The sequence below is a fragment of the Akanthomyces muscarius genome, chromosome 3, assembly GCF_028009165.1.
Source record: "Akanthomyces muscarius strain Ve6 chromosome 3, whole genome shotgun sequence".
NCBI classification, from domain to species: Eukaryota; Fungi; Ascomycota; class Sordariomycetes; order Hypocreales; family Cordycipitaceae; genus Akanthomyces; species Akanthomyces muscarius.
The window spans coordinates 1,861,598-1,877,814 of NC_079243.1; the positions used below are offsets into that span (position 1 = coordinate 1,861,598).

A 16,217-nucleotide genomic window follows, 5' to 3' on the forward strand; every position below is an offset into this window, starting at 1 on the left:
GACTTTTCTCGAGACACCTGCGTTGCTGCTAGTTTCTGTCTTTCATGTCATTCATAGTGACGGCTGAGAAATGCACTCATAGCATTTGCAACTCACATAGTCAAGACAGGCATGATTCTAGGTCATATTTCAAATGTCTTGATTTACACACTGTTCGCTGCTATGCAGCGCTTCCGGCGCCAGAAATAAAATCCAGCATCTAAAGTCCTTGGCCTTGCTCTTCATCTGTCTCGGTCGCAGAGTAGTGGACCTCTACAATTTCGTCTTCGAATAAGCGGATCGCTGCGCAGCATCGATCAATGCCCTCTCGCGCCTCCTCCGCCTGGGACGCATCCAGCTGGACGAGGATCACATAGCCATTAAGGGCATCAACCCAGAGGCTCAGCCGGTCTTGTTCATGCGCCAGCGCTTCCGTTGCCAATGCCATCATCATCACAGCATAGGTCAAATCCTCTTTATTGAGATCCTGCCCCATCAGGAGCAGTAGGTTGTCTGCCTCCTCCTTCACACGATCTAGGCCATACTCTGCTGACAGCAAGAACCTCTTGATGTCAGCAAAGACTTGGCTAACGGTTCTACCTCTGATCCACTCTGTGGTATCCATATCGATGTTGGGGTTATAAAATGATGACATGGTGATGTGTATGTTTCGAAAGCGAGTGGTGTAGTCGGGTGCTGAAATTATTCATGCTAAAAGTAGACAATTCGAAGACTTTATAATTTTTGGCTTGATGACAGACTGCACCAGTCTCTGCTGCTTTGTTATTCATTTCTGCTACGCAGGTCACTCTCCTTCTCTTTCAGCAGCACATAAGCAGCACCATCCACCTTTGCTGTGACGAGCAAACATCACTATGATTGGAACAATACAAGCACATATATGGTAATTAATACTTTTAGCTAGTAGTATAAAGAGGCTCAAGGCTGCCTTGATGGTTCTTTTAATCTCGTCATTTCTTTTGTGGCTACCTCATAAAATATGCCAAGAGCGGCATGCCATAAAGCACTTCCATGCGTTTGCTATCGCCGCGATTTTTTTTCGTGTTCTTTGCTAGTTTGGTGCTGTCTGTTGATATGGCTTTTTATTTCCTGCTTGGACAACGTGCGTGTCAACAACATTGCCCACTCTTGTTGGAAAAGGAACAAGCACCGTGAGCAAAACGAGCGAGCCACAAGATGATAAAGACGCCAATGAAAGATACAAAAAAGTAGAGATTGAGAAGAAGAGTATTGAGACGTTATACTAGCCGCGCTTTTGACTGCTCAAAGGCGTACACAGAGTTTTTCTCATTTTCTACCACACTCACTACTGTCACACTCGTCATCCCAACCGAGCTCAATTCCTGCGATGCGCACGTGCAACTACCTGCCAGCAAAGGATTCCAGTATCTCCGACGACATTTATATGCTAGCTACTTCTCATAAAACATATAATCACTGATATGCTTGGAGTCTAGTGCCGCTGTGGGCAGTTGGACGTTCGGCCCTGTCCCGACCAGATGCTCGTGGGTAACAAGGAACAATTTCAGAGCTATTTCTAAGTCTTGCATGATATAGTCAAATCCTCTCCCGGATTTAATCAAACTCAACTATATTTTCTTTTTCTTGAAACTGTCTCAAAAAGCTATCGTACGTTGGGGGTCGGCAGTGAGGTTATTCGTGACTTGTGCCTTGGCCGAGGCTGTCCAGGCCGGTGCCAGCAGCTGGAGTAGATCATGTACAAAAATGGGGACCCAACCATGCTGCCACGTTCCCAACGCTTTTTATTACCGTTTTATAGCGTGGGTGGCAGTAACGTTGTGCTTGGATCTGCTCTTGGCAGAGACACTAGTCAGCTTCCTGCGCCCCTTGATACATAAAGCTGCGGGCTCGCACTGACTCGCAGCGATCGACTTGAACCGCAGTTCGCCTAACTGACACGTAACCATGTCTGCCGGTACTTAAATCGGTCATTAAGCAAGGGTCACACTGTAAAGAGCTAAGCCCTGCCCGGATTCTAGTCAGGCTCAGCAATTTGTATTAGCTCATGCGCATTGTAAGACACAGCCAAGGCGGACAATCCGCCCTTGCGCGTCCTTCAGGACTGCCCTATGCAATTGTGACCGACCAGTCAGATACTTTAATGTTCAGAAATTATCGAGCCACCAATATTTCATGCCTTGCGTTGGCATCGAGCAGCTACAGATACATATAGAGTCGTCTACTGCTGCGGCTGATCATACTCCTCGCCATCTTGGCTCCTCGCTTACAGTACTCATCAAGTAGCTCACTCGCTCTCTCACCATTTCAATTATTTCTACTGGCTTCAGTATGCAACCAACTGCTTTCTTCATTTTAGCCGGCGTTGCTTGCGCTGTAGCATCCCCAACAGTTGTGGTCCGCCAGGGTAAGAATTCCTAGAGAAAAGCCCGGGATGGCTAATCCAAGTATCATTCTCATTCAAAGTCATATGCATTACGTAACGAATAGGTAGTTCTCAAAACTAACTTCTTCCATAGAATCTTCTGACAAGGCCTCGCCCGCCGAGTTTGAATTGTTCTCGCAGTACGCCCAAGCGACTTACTGTGCCGCGTTATTTGATACGACTGTCAATACGGCAGTCTGCACAAATGGAAAAAGCCCCGTCTGCACAAATTTCCAAGGGACAGTGACTGTCAAAGAGTTTACCAATGCTCAGTTTGGTACTATCGCAGGGTATGTCGCGACAAACCCTAGCAAGAAGCACATTGTCGTTGCTTTCAAGGGCACGGATCCCATGTCCTTGGTGGATGTCCAAACAGACTTGGCCAAAAATCTCGTTTCGGCTCAGTAAGCGATTGATACATTCTTTACCCTCACTACAATAAATCCTGGATGATTTATTAACTGTGCGACAGAGATCTGTTCCCCGGGCAATTGTGCGTCGGCTGCAACCTGCACAACGGGTTTAAGACGGCATTTACCGGTCTCAAGGCCGACCTAGAGCAGACACTCAAGACCGAATTGGGCAAGACTGGGCAGGAGTCCTACCGTGTAGTCGTTACCGGACACTCTCTGGGAGGTGCAGTAGCGACCATCGCGGGAGCCTACCTGCGAACTCGAGGAATCGCGTGCGACATTTACTCGTACGGCTCGCCGCGCGTGGGCAATCAAGAGTTTGCCGACCTGGTGACAAAAGACAGCAACTTCTCCGCGCGCATCACGAATGGCAATGATTTCGTGCCGGCGGTGCCATATGGTTCTCTTTTCAGGCTCGGATTCTACGCCCACACTTACCCAGAGTACTGGTACAAGGACGGTCTCCTGGGAGCCCCAAAGGGATATGAGACGACCGTGACCAAGTGCAACAGCAAAGAGGAATGTGCAGGTCCCACGTGTGGCAAAGCCCAAAAGATCTTTGACTTTCTGCCGGCCAAATTCACATGCAGAGTCAGTGACCATACAAAGTATATCGATCCCGCGGTGCTGCCATGCAAAGACGTTCGCAAGCCCAAGAGCAACGACCCCAAAGATGCGCCCATCACCGACGAGGAGTTCCGGAAGTTCCTGGAGGAGCAGGAGAAGGATGGGGAGCAGAAGCAAGAGTAGAGTGTCTATGGTTATTGCAATTCAGAACGCAGAGTACGTCAGTTCCACAACCAGGCAATGTCGAGCGATCGAACTCAACATCCATGGTGCATCTAAGTACCACGGGCGCGGCGTACGTAAAAGGACGGAAGTACATAGCATCTGTTATAGGATTTAGATTAAGTGTTTTATTATACAAAGATCAGTTCTAACTCATATCAAGATTCGTCTGAATGTCGCCGTATCTTGACTTGTACATATCCACTGGGTAGTTTGTTCTTGGCGCCCAAACGCCACTACCGCCTTTGGGAAGCTTCTCATTGACATTATCAAGGTACGTCGCCTTTAAGCTGAATAAAGACTTGGGTACCATTGTCTTTTGGTCTTCTGCATTCATGCGAGGCACGGCGACCTTGAGGCCCTTGTTCCGCAGCTGCTCAATGACTCGGACGGTCAGGTGGGCCGCGCAGTCACAGCCCAGCGTCCACGACGCATTCTCAAAACCAATGGTAAAGAATAGGTTCGGTATGTCCTGCAGCATCGTGCCCTTCCACAGAAACTGCTTCGACTGGTCCAGGTGCTGCCCGTCCACCGTAATCTCCATGCCGCCGCCAAAGCTGAGCTTCAGCCCGGTCGCCGTGACGATGATGTCTGGGTGCAGGACGGTGCCCGAGTTGAGCTTGATACTGTTCTTGGTGACCACGTCGATGGTGTCGGTGGCGATGCTCGCCTTGCCGGTGCTCAGCGCGGCGAAGATGTCGCCGTCCTGGGAGGCGCACAGGCGCTGCTCCCAGGGATTGTAGCGCGGGTTGAAGTGAGGGTCCCACGGCACCTCGGCGGGCAGGCGCTTGACGTTTTCGCGCTTGATGACGCGGCGCACGAGGCCGGGAAAGTACTTGCACACCTGGATCATGAAGACGAGCTGGAGGATCCAGCCGGCTCGCAGAAGCAGGTGCGAGACGGAGCGCGGAAAGAGGAAAAAGACGATTTGGGCGAGCGTTCCGTACTGAGGCAGAGGGAAGATGTATGTTGGGCTTCTTTGCAGCATCGTCACATGCTTGGCCTTGTCGGTCATGGAGGGCACTAGGGTTACTGCCGTCGCGCCACTGCCAATAATGACGACGTCCTTGCCTGCGTAGTCGAGATCTTTCGGCCAAAATTGCGGGTGCAGCACCTTGCCTTGGAAATTTTCGATGCCAGGAATAGTAGTCTTGAGAGGCGTCTCATAGTCGTAGTACCCCGTTGCGAGATACATGAACTGGCTGTAGAAGACCCTGGGCTCCTTGGCACCGGGGACAGAGGCGGTAATCGCCCAGCGCGAGTGCTCAGACTCCCAGTTGGCCGCGATGATCTTGTGCTTGAATCGGATATTGTCGTAGATGCCAGTCTTTTGCGCCGACTCCTTGATGTAGGCGCGGATCTCATCGCCGCCGGCCATGGTGCCCTTCTTCGGCCACGCGTTCCACTGAAAGGCAAAGGTGAAGATGTCCGAGTCGGAGCGGATGCCTGGGTAGCGAAAGAGATCCCAGGTGCCCCCAACCTCGTCGCGGTTTTCGAAGATTGCATAAGAGCTTCCGGCGGCTGTGCCGTTCTGAAAGCGATACGCAGCATTGATACCTGCAATGCCTGCCCCGACAATGATGAGGTCAAAGTCCGTGTGGCCGGCCTTGACGGCCGGGCTGGATGTTGCTGCCGGCATGGTTGGAAATGGTATGCCGTATGATGGTGTGAATAAATTACAGGACGAGTGGTGTCGGCTTGTTTAGAGATTCGGGGTCTGAGTATATATGAAGAGTGGCTGCATTGCGGCGCAACTAACCCGGCGGCGACGGCGCACGCTACGCGGGCCGGTGGAGCTGGAGCCGCCAGGCTGTTTCGGCAAAGTTTAGTGAGTTGCCTCGGATGTCTAGCGACAACGCGGGGTCGAACGTTCGGCGAGCCGTCCTGCGGCAGCTAGCACAGCGCTAACCCGGTGCCTGTTTCCGGTGCAACTGGCTTTCGACAAACATGGCTGAGGCTATTTGATGATGCAGTATAAATGTGATGTACGTGGTATTTCTGATATGAGGTCTATATCACTCGTCAATCCAATCAGAGGCTAAGCACTACGGAAATGATGCGATCTAAAAACAGAGCAAATAACTAGTCCCCTTTCCCGGCCGCTTACACCGACGCCGCGGCGGCGGCCTGCTGCATTTTATGAATTGCAGCGACATAACCAATCTGCGTTTTAAAAAAATTAGTATCAGCGTAATATTTTGCAGTATCATCGCAATTACGTACCGTTTCGGTGCCGCCCCCCAATCCCTTGATTCCAAGCCATCGGCTCAGAGTAGCTTGAGAGAAGCTCTTTGTGGGCAGTCTTGCATCTTCGTCGCTCACGTCGGGGTTGAAGATGATGGTCCTTGGTAGCCTCGGCTCGACAACAGACGGGCGCCCGACGCCCACCAAGTCGCAGGCGCCACTCTTGACGGCGTACTCTAGTCCAAGCCGGCTGCGGAAGCCTCCAGTGACCATGAGGTGAAGCTTGGGGAATGTCTTGCGAATGGAGTTGGCAAAGTCTAGGAAAAAGGCTTCGCGCGCTGCCGTGCTTGCGGATACCTTGACCCCTGCTTCGCTGGCGACGGATTCCATCATCTGTAAAAGTGTTAGCGACCCCTCCCCCCCAAAAAGAGCAGTGTGCTTGAAGTGTACTTGCCGTGGGATCCTCGTAGTTTCCACCACTAATTTCAAGAAAATCGACCCCGACGTTTGTGATTTCAGTCAACTGCTCCAGGCAGTCTTTCAACTCGCCTGCGCTCTGATGGTCCACCGAGTTGATCTTGATGCCGACGCAAAACTTGGGCGACACGACGGCCCGAATGGCCCTAATCACATCCACAACAATTTTCGCACGTTTCCTCGGAGAGCCTCCGTAGTCGTCGCTGCGCTGATTGCTCCTGGCCGACAGAAACGACGACAAGAGATAGCCGTGGGCGGCGTGAATCTCGACGCCCGCAAAGCCCGCGTCCTCAGCGACCTTGGCCGTCGTGGCGAAGCGGCGCACCACGTCGTCAATCTCAAAGTCGGTCATCTCGCGCGGCGTGCCAAAGACGAGCGCGCCGGCGGCCTTGGCCACGAAGCCCGTCCCGAGCTGGACGCCAATGGCGCTCGGCGCAATCGACTTGCCAAAGAGGCCCTTGGTGCCGGCGCCAATGGTCGACTGCCGGCCCGGGTGGTTGATCTGGACAATGGCCGGGGTGCCGCGCGCGCCCTTTGCCGCGGCCGCCCACTGGCTCCAGGCCTCGATGTGCGCGTTGCGGCTGACGCGCTCGTTGATACTCACGTCCTCGGGCGTGCCCAGGTAGGTCGCGTCGACCTGCACGTTGCCCGTCATGAGCAGGCCCCAGTCGCCCTCGGCCCAGAGCCGGTACGTCTCGATGAGGTCGGCGTGCGGCAGCCGGTCGCGGCCGGCCCAGCCCTCGGCCATTGCGGCCTTTGCGAGGCGATTGGGCAGGGTGAGGCCGCATGGCAGCGTAATGGGCTTTGAAATTTCCAAGTTTTGTTTGGCCATTTTTAGTGATGTGGGCAGGTAGTTGTTGTATGGTAGCGAGTTGGCTTGTTGGTGGTGTGCGCCGCTATATAACTAGTCGAGGCGAGATAGGCACCACAAGTGACGTCGTTGGAAACAGGCTGGCGCATGCAATTAGCTGCCTCGCGTTTTGACAGTTGATCCCTCCGCTAGGCAATGATAGGATGGGTGGATGAGAGGCGCATCAAGGGGCAGTTCTAGCGGAGTTTAAAAGTCAATTGGCCGTTCGGCTAGCGACCGGCGCTCGAAACGCGGAGGATCGGGATATCTTGCCTCGGCGGTGGAGACTTGGCCCGGCTTGGCCGCCGAGTGATTAGGCTATCCGGCCAGCGATCCGCGCATGCTTGCCGCTGAGGTTAAAAGGGTATCAATTAATTGTATATACTCCGGGCCATTCCATCTGCATCCATTTTCCTCCTTTTCGCAAAGCACGCGTTGATTAACTCCGAAGACACACCGTGGTTATCTCCTAAGACGGAGTTTTCTACACCACAAACACCGGTAGTTTGCCAGTTTTAAACTCGTTGCGCACATTAATCTTTTCGCCTGTTTCTTGTTGCTTCTGCAGCGCCATTCGCAAAAAGTTGTGCGCTCTTTCGATATTTGGTCCAAAGGCCGTCAGATCCTGGAACCGCGCCAGAATCCAATCGCGCGTCGAATCCGAGTCTGTCTGCAGCGCTACGAGGAATAGCGGATACGTGATGAGATGCAGAAGCTCAAGGCCAACGTGCTTGTAGATCTGATGTGCGAGGTTCATTATGACGGCAATGTAGGTCGCGGTAGTTGTTTTCTTCTCATCGGCAGTCATTACGTGTGGTTCCAGCTCGCACCGTAACAGATGCATCTCGAGCAAGCTGGAGAAATAAAGCGGCATGAAGGCGCGAAAGTTGGTGGCCACCATGTCAGGGACATCCGCATCGGGTGTCATCTCTGTGGCCAAAGCGACGAGTTCTGGATATTTTTCGGCAAGGTAGTCGGCAGACTCTTGTACCACGGCCAGACGATGCCGAGCCGCATCACCTTCGTAGCTGGAAATGTCGGCAACCAGGTATCGCAAGCCGCAGCAAGCTTGCCACATGTCGGTGATGTGCTGATTTGCGACATCCGCTAGCATCTCATTCGCTGGGTAGTTTTGCCGGAATACGGCCCTGTACAGGCCGTCTGAATAACGATGTAGCTTGGTAAAGGCCTCTGTCAGCACAATGTCAGGGTCGTGGGCCAGTACAATTCTGTGCATGACTCGATTGACCTCGCCGCCCAGCCCAAATGTAGACCCGAACCCGTCCATGAAAGCAAAGTACACGAGCATGCGCGCAGCAAACACAGACAGCGGTGGCGTCTGGGTAGTAGATAGCGCTGTATCGTTTGATAGTGACGATGACGATGATGATGCTCTTCCTCTTGGGGGCTTCGCCAGCTGCGCAGGCCAGTCGCTGCATCGCTCTTGTATCAGCAGAGCAGCCCCTTTGAGATGATTTGTCCATCCAGAGTACGCAGCATCGCCAAACTTTTGCTCATACATGAGCATGAGATAGATGGCCGCCAGCGCAACGTCCAGGTCTATGAAGCTATTCTCGCCGGCGCTTATCGTGTCTGCCATCATGCGCAGGGCAGCCGAGTAATGGCCCAGGCCTGACCAGCCAGCTGGGGCCTCTTGGTCTTCACGCGACGCTATTTTCCCTTGGTGCATGTTGCGCGTACCCAGCGCCAGCAAGCCGCGCATCACCAGGGGGTCCCGTTCGGCCAGCGTAAAGATGATGGAAAAGACGGAAAAGTCGGTGTTCTTTGTGGAATGCCGCTGAGAGAATGTCGTGCGGTAGTAGCGGATGGCCTCGTGGTCCAAGGACGTCAGTTTTAGCGAGTTTGCCGCCGTGTCAAAGACGGGCATGTGCATCGGCACAGTTGCCGCACGCCGCCACGGCGCAACCTGAAGAAGCCACGGCTGGCTGGTGATCAGCGCGCGGTGCGAGGAGTACTGCCCGGACGAGCTTCCATCTGGAGATTCGTCGCAAGACGGACGCTTGTCACGGGGCTCGTAGTCGCAAAAGAGTCGGAGGCGGATGCAGCGCAGGCATTTCGGCCGCGTCTCGTCGCACTTGACCTTTTTCGTGCGGCACGTCCAGCAGCCCTTGCGCGACCGCGGTCCGTTGCGCCCCCCGCTGACGCGAACCCGGGTGGCGCTGCTCGAGGCCTGCCCTGGTGAGGTGGTCGAGGATGGTGTTGGGGCGGCTGAGCTCTCACAGCTCGGAGACGACGCTTGGCTGGTCTCCTCCGCCTGAGAGTCAGACATGAGAAGGCGCGGCAGCGAGGCCAGCCTGGCCCGGCGAGCCTCGCGAGCAGCGACTGGGTATGAGCGGCCCGCGGGGAGCCTCGCAATGGAGTAAGCTCTGCGAGCAGCAGTCGACGACGGCCGGGTGCGCCGACTTGTCCTCGGCCAGAAGCTGCGACTACGGGCGGCCCGGGCCCGTGTCCGACCGTGTGGATAGCTTGAACTCCCGGCACCGGTACTCGGAATGTCCGCGGCGGCTCCACGGACGGGACGAATCAATTGCGGGGATTGCTGATGTCGCACTGATGCACCTCGCGATCGTGCTGCATCTGGGTGCGACCCTTGCTGTGCGCTTGGCTGTGGCTGCGGTAGGGTTGCGGTGAGCCGTGTCTCGTTAGCCGACGAGATTGATGAATGTGAAGGCGAAATTTCCGACCGGGCCGCCATCGTGGGCCCAATGCTTTTTTGCCGACGGTCGGCAAGTTTTTCCTCCGTATTATTCGCAGCCTGATTTTCTTGTCCCGCCTTTCTCACCGATTTCGCCTAGGGTCCTCAGCCGGGGTCTCGAGCATGAATGGGGAAACTCGTCGGTTTTGCCGACCAAGTCGGGAAAGGGTTCAAATATGACGTGGGCTGCAAAGCTTAGGACTGAAAAATGAAGTGCGATCCTTGGCCTTTAAGTATTTTTGCTCGTCTGGACAAGATTGCTTCCCGCTGACATGAGATGGCGTACTCTACACACCGTTCTGTGGCGATCTACATCCATGCTTGGGCAATGGCGAACGCTAGCACTTAATATGTATTTTAAAATTGGGAATTTTTACTGACATAGGAGCATTATGCAGATTTCTAGATTTGAGTATATACGTAAATATCGCGAACATACCCTTAGAGATAGATATATCGTCGTCTCGCAACTACACCGTATGATCAGCAAGTATCATGATGGATGACAGTACCACTACCGCTCACAGAGCACCGCCCGGCTGCTTAGTTTTCTAATTCTTTCCAATATATTGTTGTATATCTCATACTCTACTAGAACTGGTTGCAATGTTTATTTTCTTTGCAGTTGCCTCCAATGCCGACGACCATGTGCGGTCCAATTCCACGTCTCGGGTAGCGCCGCTTCGGCCGCCGAGGAAAACGACTTGCGCTGGAAGCACAATCTTTGGAGGAATGTCTTTTGCGCTCGACCGAAAAAAAAGAGAAGAACGGAAAATATGTAGCATGTGTAATCTCATAAGAATTATTAAGAGGAACGTACTATAAATAAAGCCCGATTTTAGCCGGTGGTAGGCAACCCCAGAACATATTTCTCCTGAAGCAGCCATTTCTTGCAATCTTCCTTGGTGGCTTCTGCGTTGTCGAATTGCCATTTCAATAATTTTTCTGTGATGATTTGGAGGTACTTGCCTCCCTTTTGTAGCCCGAATAAATCTTGTATTTCTATGCCGTTTAGGAGTGGTCGCCCAAGAACAGCGTTCTGTAGCTTCTGGTAGAGAACAAAATCTGCGAAATTTGCGTACTTTTCTAACATGCTTTCGAAAAGAGACACCTGAAAGCTGGTCACGTTGTCTTTGGCTGTGTCTTGGTGTAGCGTTTCTGCCAGCAGGACATATGTAAGCTGGGCTATCCATGTCGCACCCCAAGAACGAATTGCCATACCGCATTCGCCTCGTGAACAGCATTGGCCGGCCTGCTCTTCAAAACAAGCCACCATAGTACGAATCGAGTCAAATTTCCCCAAAGAATCATCGAGTAGCTTTGCTGCCTTTGCGGAAGCCTTGATGGAACTGGCTGCCTCTCGAACAATCTCTTTGCGCAGAGCTTGTCGCAGTCCAGCAAGTGGAGAGTAGGCCGCTAATAACCAAAGGTACTCAATGTTTTCGTACGATCGAATCAGATGCGATAGATTGCTCTGGCCAACCAAAATGCGACCAAGCATGTTGTATGCCAGGGGCCAGGTTCTCGGCCACGGAGAAGAAGAAGCAGACTGTATCCTCCACGCCGGGTGTTGGGACGCCAAATTCTCAAGTACCGTAGAGTCCGACCGAAAGAATATGGGCGAGTAGAGATGAAAATCGAATAAAAAGTCAAAAGCAGTCTCTGTGTTACTACCTGCCATCATTTTGTCCAGTTCGGCCCCGACTCTGTCGCGAGTGATTATCGTGTCGAGCGCTCGGTGCACTTCAGGGTCAAGCGTACAACGAGCAGTCTCTGGCGCAATGGAAAACCCGAGCTTACTGGCGACTCTTATCAAACGAAGAACCCTCAGAGGATCATCCATAAGCGTCTGTTTCGGTTCGAGGGGCGTCCTCATGGTCCTTGCATCCAGATCTTTGATGCCCCAACCAGTAAAGTCAACCACCTCTTGCCTTTCCAAATGAAAGAATAGCGCATTGACCGTCGCGTCACGACGAGATGCATCCTCAGCCGCCGTGCCAAATTCCATGTCGGGGTCTCGACTTCTTCCATCGTACACCTCTTTCCGCAAATTGACAAGGTCCACGTCCAAGCCAAACAGGATACATCCAGCCGTTTCTAGCTTCTTGGACATTTTGGGATTTTTCTTCGCAATGTGCGCTCTCGAGAAGTAGGGCTGGGACATTCCCAGACATGATGCCTTTTCAGAGTATTTCTGTGCAATTTCCGGTCTTGCGAAAAAGGCCTGTAGAACTGTGACAAATTCCTTGCCCGTCAGATTGTTCAACGCCAGGTCAAGGTCGGACGACGGTATCCCCAAGAGGCGATCGCGAACCCAGCCACCCGTGATCCAGGTCTCCAGCCCCGGAACAAGTTGGGAGCAGTCTAGCAGGAACTCTCGAAGAAGTTGCTCGGCAGGAAGTAGCTCGATGTTTAATTGACGGGTGGCCATGGCCATGGCCGTGCGTGAATTTTGCGCAAAGAATCTCCGTCCAAATGGTCTGAAGCTTTTTGAAGTGATGTGATCGCTTTGAAGAATAAATTTGAATTTGTCAAGCCGATACGAAATGAATCGTTGGACGATTTCGGTAGACAAGGACTTTGAAACGCAGCCAACAATTATTGAGGATGAGTCACGCTGCCTACTTGACCTCGATCCGCCCGAAAAGTAGCTGCGGCACTGCTACACTGCCATGACCGATCAAAATGTTGTAAACTGCTGCAGAAGAACTCAAATTAAAGAAGCTGAAAACTTTCATGAGAACATTCCCGAAGGCGCTTTAGGGCGGATGGGATCTGTTACTGCTTACAGCCTTGCCCGTACTTTCGTAGTGCCTGATAACACAGCCTGTTGATGATTACCCCGCGCATTAATTTCACTTTCGCACTCTACTGGTACATTCTGTTCACATCCCCACGCGACTCTGAAGATGGAGGCCGACAAAGGTGATCCAAGCGCTTACACGCTTCACATGTTTCCCTTTTCGCTCTATTCCATCATGGTCATGTACACGTACGTGCTGGGGAACGAGGCATTAGACGACGGTGGCGGAATAATTCTCTCAAACAAACTCGTAAACTTGCATCGAGATGAAAACATCAGCGAAGAGTACCTCGCGAAAATTAATCCAAAAGGCCTAGTATGATTTCGCAAACTCTCTCCCCTGCGTGGCGAGCTAACATTCAGTAGGTACCTACCTTGACCGGTGGTACTCTGTCGCAGCCAATGCCAGAGAGCCTCGATATTTCTTACTGGTTGTGCTCTCACTACCCATGGCTCCTTCCAGAGGCAAAAGAGTCAAAGATCCGACAGCTCTTGCGTGATTTGCATGCAATTCAAGGCCAGTGTCTGTCGATTCCGAAAGGGAGGCGCATGGACAAGATACCGTGCGATGCCGATGAGCGGCTGCAGAGAGACGACATAAGCCAGGAATATAGGCAAGCTCTGGAGTACAAGCAGAAAGTGTAAGGCTCCCCCGAATTTGCAAGAAAAAAAATTGGCATCCGTCTTTTGAGCATGACTCACATTCATTCAGCCACAGAGAGACACTCGAAAATGCCTTGACCGATGCTAGAGTAGCAGAAGCTGAACACCAAGCGCGGGCTCTGTTCCGGGACGTCATGACTGTCCGCAACGCGGAAGACGAATGGATTTTCGGTAATGGCCCTACCGTATTGGACGCACATCTAGTTCCATTCATCATACGGCGCTTGGATTGCAACCGAGACGACCTGGTTCCAGAGGCTTTGCAAGAGTACGCCCAGAAGCATGCCGCGTCCGTTCAATGGAATTATGTCATGCACGGGCGACCGACAATGTGGAATGTCTCCCTGGGGCACGTTAGTGACATGGCCGCCGAGTACAATGGGCCTCTGTAGCGAGCGCGACCGATTGTGCTTGGGATCTCGGATCTTACATATAAACAGTTGACCAGGGCAATGGACGATGAAACTTTCTTCGAAACAAGGTCGTAATCGCAGGTACCAGCGTGAACAAAAGTCCCAGCATCAATCTCCGTTTCACCGCAATGTGAGCAACCGCCTGCAGGTTACTGACGACAGTTGTAGTGGCTGACGCCGGCGAGCAAGGCTAGCTCACCCGCTGACACCACTGTAATTCACGCTGCGGTGCTAAATTTGCGGGCAACTACTGCTAATCATTCACGGTCGCGTGAAGAAACGCCTCTGGGGCCAACCAGCCGAACTTGGATTCCACAGGCCTGAGCAATTGGCCGCTTCGATAGGCGCCGACGAATCGAGTTAGAGCAAGACTTCTTTTTTACAACATGCACTCTTCGGTTCCTTGTGTCATCGTGAGATGATGGAGAGTGCCTGTGCCGCTCCTTCCCGCGCGCCGTGTGGCGATGGGCCATTCCCAAATGAGGAAGTCTGGGTCGTTAGCAAGCGGGCGAGCGAGCCTCCTTTGTTCGCCGTGGCGGATGAAGTAGGCACGCTGCCGTCAATATACGCAATAACATGAAGCCTCTTGAAAAACTTGGTTCATATAAAATACTCCAAATACGGCTCTTTCTGATTGTTCTTTTTTCTCATCAGCCTCTTCAATAGGAGTTTCGTCAAAACACCTTTGTCTATTATTCCGCCTCTTGGTTAACGTGTCGCCATGGTCTCTTTAAAACGTACGGATGTTAGATGCCAGCTCTGTGGTGTCAGCGGCAATGTTGGCCGCATGCGACTGGTAAACGAGCCTCCAGAGGCAGCATCGCGACGCATACGCAAAGGCTTCCCTCTCACCAACGAAACCGACTGTGTTGGATGTTTTGTGGTGACCGATAATGGCATCGAAGATGCCGATGACGCCGCAGACGTGTCGTTCGTTCCAGAAGAGGTTGAACATCCAGAAGATGCCAAGTACGAGTATATGCCAACACCGTCAGGCGTGAGTGTCGAAGACTGTCTGGACGACATGTCGGACGACGATGAGGACGACGATTACAACGACGACAATGACAGCGACATGGAATTGGACGCCAATGGCAAATCATACGTGAAATTTCTCAACGGCTTACCATCGGATGACTGCAACGTCATCGTGCCCCTGACTGAAGAGTACAAGCAGCGGGACCAGACATGGCGCAGCCGCGAGCACATCTCCGGGCCCAACTGTGTTCTCCGCAACGCGTACTCTGGAAACAACATTACGGCCGAGGAGCTTCGAGGCTGCAACACCTTTCAGCTTCTGTGCCCAAAGCCAAGCGACTGGGAGCCGGAGAGGGGCGACGAGGAATTCGAGCTCGACGACGAGTGCCCCATCTATCTATCCGGCCTGCGGGATCATCTCGACATAACGTCCAGCTCGGCCGCCGTCTTTGCCCCTATGCGCCACAGGCAGGAGCAATTCCACGTGCACAACTGGGCGAGCGCCGCCAGCAGCCGCCATCTCGCAGCCATGCCGTTCCATCCCGCATGCTTCGAGGTCTTCAAGCGCGCGTCGCTCAAGCGCTTCAATACGATTGATGTGGCCGGCTTGGCTGACTGGTACCAGGTCGAGTCGACATACCATTTTACGGATAAAATCTTTCCTCATGATGAAGCGGTGCGTCGTGCGACAAAGGACCGGGTCTGGAACCATGTCGAAGGCGATGAGTGGATTGCCGCGAACCCGTGCTTTGTGCCTGCGCTTCGTGAGGAAATGCAACAGCTGGCTACCGATGAAGAATTCGCGGGGCCTCGGCCCGGCGAGGAAGAAACCAGCATCATTGGCAGTATCGATGAGATTGCGCAGATGAATCTGTCTTCTGAGGTTTCGGCTAATCTCCCGCAGTCATTCTATTTCGGGCATATCCGTCACGACATGCCCTGGATCTGGGAAACTTGGTGCGCGCGCCCGTATGCTGGCTGGACTGCCTATTCCCAGGCCGAGATCGCAAAGGATCCGCTCGCCCTCAGCCACCAGAGAGAGTATCTACAGAACTGGATTCGTGCGATTGAGGCTGACGGTGAATCCTCGATCCAGCAACGCGCGCAGCTGCGAGACCTCAATTCTCAGCTAAAGGAGCTCGAGGCCAAGAGCTACTTTGCCCCCGAGCCCGTCCCGGCGACTTTGCTCCCTCGGCAGGGTACAGATTGGCGTAAGCTTTACTTTGCGCTTCGGAATCTGGGCGAGATTTCAAATGGCCTCCGCAACCGCGAACGTGTTTGGCGCTGCTGCAACTACATACTGGATCGCATTGCACTGCAGCGGGAAAAGGGAAAGATCAAAGCGAATAATCACACGAGGCTTCCAAGAGACGGGCACAGGAACACGGGCATGTATAATGGAAGGAGCTTGGACTTTGCTGATGACTACTCTGAGAGCGAGGCTGAATTTTCAGACGACAATGCCGAGGACATGGAGATGGATGATAATTAAGAGCACTAGTAGTTTGAGATTTTCAATCCCTTTGT

The 16,217-nt window shown here is 52.9% G+C and overlaps 8 protein-coding genes across 9 annotated transcripts; 3 read left to right on the plus strand and 5 right to left on the minus strand.

Annotated features, from left to right (window-relative positions):
• Positions 1 to 199: 199 nt before the first annotated feature.
• On the minus strand, positions 200 to 634 carry LMH87_001938 (uncharacterized protein; the record flags this gene model as incomplete). The annotated part of the gene is made up of 1 exon (XM_056193305.1): positions 200 to 634. One exon carries the CDS (start codon positions 632 to 634, stop codon positions 200 to 202), a length of 435 nt encoding a protein of 144 aa, XP_056050358.1.
• Positions 635 to 1,926: 1,292 nt separating this feature from the next.
• On the plus strand, positions 1,927 to 3,567 carry LMH87_001939 (uncharacterized protein; the record flags this gene model as incomplete). The annotated part of the gene is made up of 3 exons (XM_056193306.1): positions 1,927 to 1,936; positions 2,499 to 2,808; positions 2,877 to 3,567. The coding sequence occupies 3 exons, from the start codon at positions 1,927 to 1,929 to the stop codon at positions 3,565 to 3,567; spliced, it is 1,011 nt and encodes a 336-aa protein (XP_056050359.1).
• A 187-nt stretch (positions 3,568 to 3,754) lies between these two features.
• On the minus strand, positions 3,755 to 5,245 carry LMH87_001940 (uncharacterized protein; the record flags this gene model as incomplete). The annotated part of the gene is made up of 1 exon (XM_056193307.1): positions 3,755 to 5,245. One exon carries the CDS (start codon positions 5,243 to 5,245, stop codon positions 3,755 to 3,757), a length of 1,491 nt encoding a protein of 496 aa, XP_056050360.1.
• Positions 5,246 to 5,709: 464 nt separating this feature from the next.
• On the minus strand, positions 5,710 to 7,099 carry LMH87_001941 (uncharacterized protein; the record flags this gene model as incomplete). The annotated part of the gene is made up of 3 exons (XM_056193308.1): positions 5,710 to 5,769; positions 5,830 to 6,183; positions 6,245 to 7,099. The coding sequence occupies 3 exons, from the start codon at positions 7,097 to 7,099 to the stop codon at positions 5,710 to 5,712; spliced, it is 1,269 nt and encodes a 422-aa protein (XP_056050361.1).
• Positions 7,100 to 7,601: 502 nt separating this feature from the next.
• On the minus strand, positions 7,602 to 9,833 carry LMH87_001942 (uncharacterized protein; the record flags this gene model as incomplete). Of its 2 annotated transcripts, XM_056193310.1 has the most annotated exons (2): positions 9,400 to 9,564; positions 9,654 to 9,833. In XM_056193310.1, the coding sequence occupies 2 exons, from the start codon at positions 9,831 to 9,833 to the stop codon at positions 9,400 to 9,402; spliced, it is 345 nt and encodes a 114-aa protein (XP_056050363.1). The 2 variants fall into 2 exon arrangements, with proteins under 2 accessions (XP_056050362.1, XP_056050363.1); XM_056193309.1 differs by having other exon boundaries at positions 7,602 to 9,833.
• An 838-nt stretch (positions 9,834 to 10,671) lies between these two features.
• On the minus strand, positions 10,672 to 12,270 carry LMH87_001943 (uncharacterized protein; the record flags this gene model as incomplete). The annotated part of the gene is made up of 2 exons (XM_056193313.1): positions 10,672 to 10,991; positions 11,055 to 12,270. The coding sequence occupies 2 exons, from the start codon at positions 12,268 to 12,270 to the stop codon at positions 10,672 to 10,674; spliced, it is 1,536 nt and encodes a 511-aa protein (XP_056050364.1).
• Positions 12,271 to 12,742: 472 nt separating this feature from the next.
• On the plus strand, positions 12,743 to 13,691 carry LMH87_001944 (uncharacterized protein; the record flags this gene model as incomplete). Its single annotated transcript, XM_056193314.1, has 3 exons — positions 12,743 to 12,952; positions 13,003 to 13,277; positions 13,349 to 13,691. 3 exons carry the CDS (start codon positions 12,743 to 12,745, stop codon positions 13,689 to 13,691), a joined length of 828 nt encoding a protein of 275 aa, XP_056050365.1.
• Positions 13,692 to 14,433: 742 nt separating this feature from the next.
• On the plus strand, positions 14,434 to 16,182 carry LMH87_001945 (uncharacterized protein; the record flags this gene model as incomplete). Its single annotated transcript, XM_056193315.1, has 1 exon — positions 14,434 to 16,182. The coding sequence occupies one exon, from the start codon at positions 14,434 to 14,436 to the stop codon at positions 16,180 to 16,182; it is 1,749 nt and encodes a 582-aa protein (XP_056050366.1).
• Positions 16,183 to 16,217: the final 35 nt, after the last annotated feature.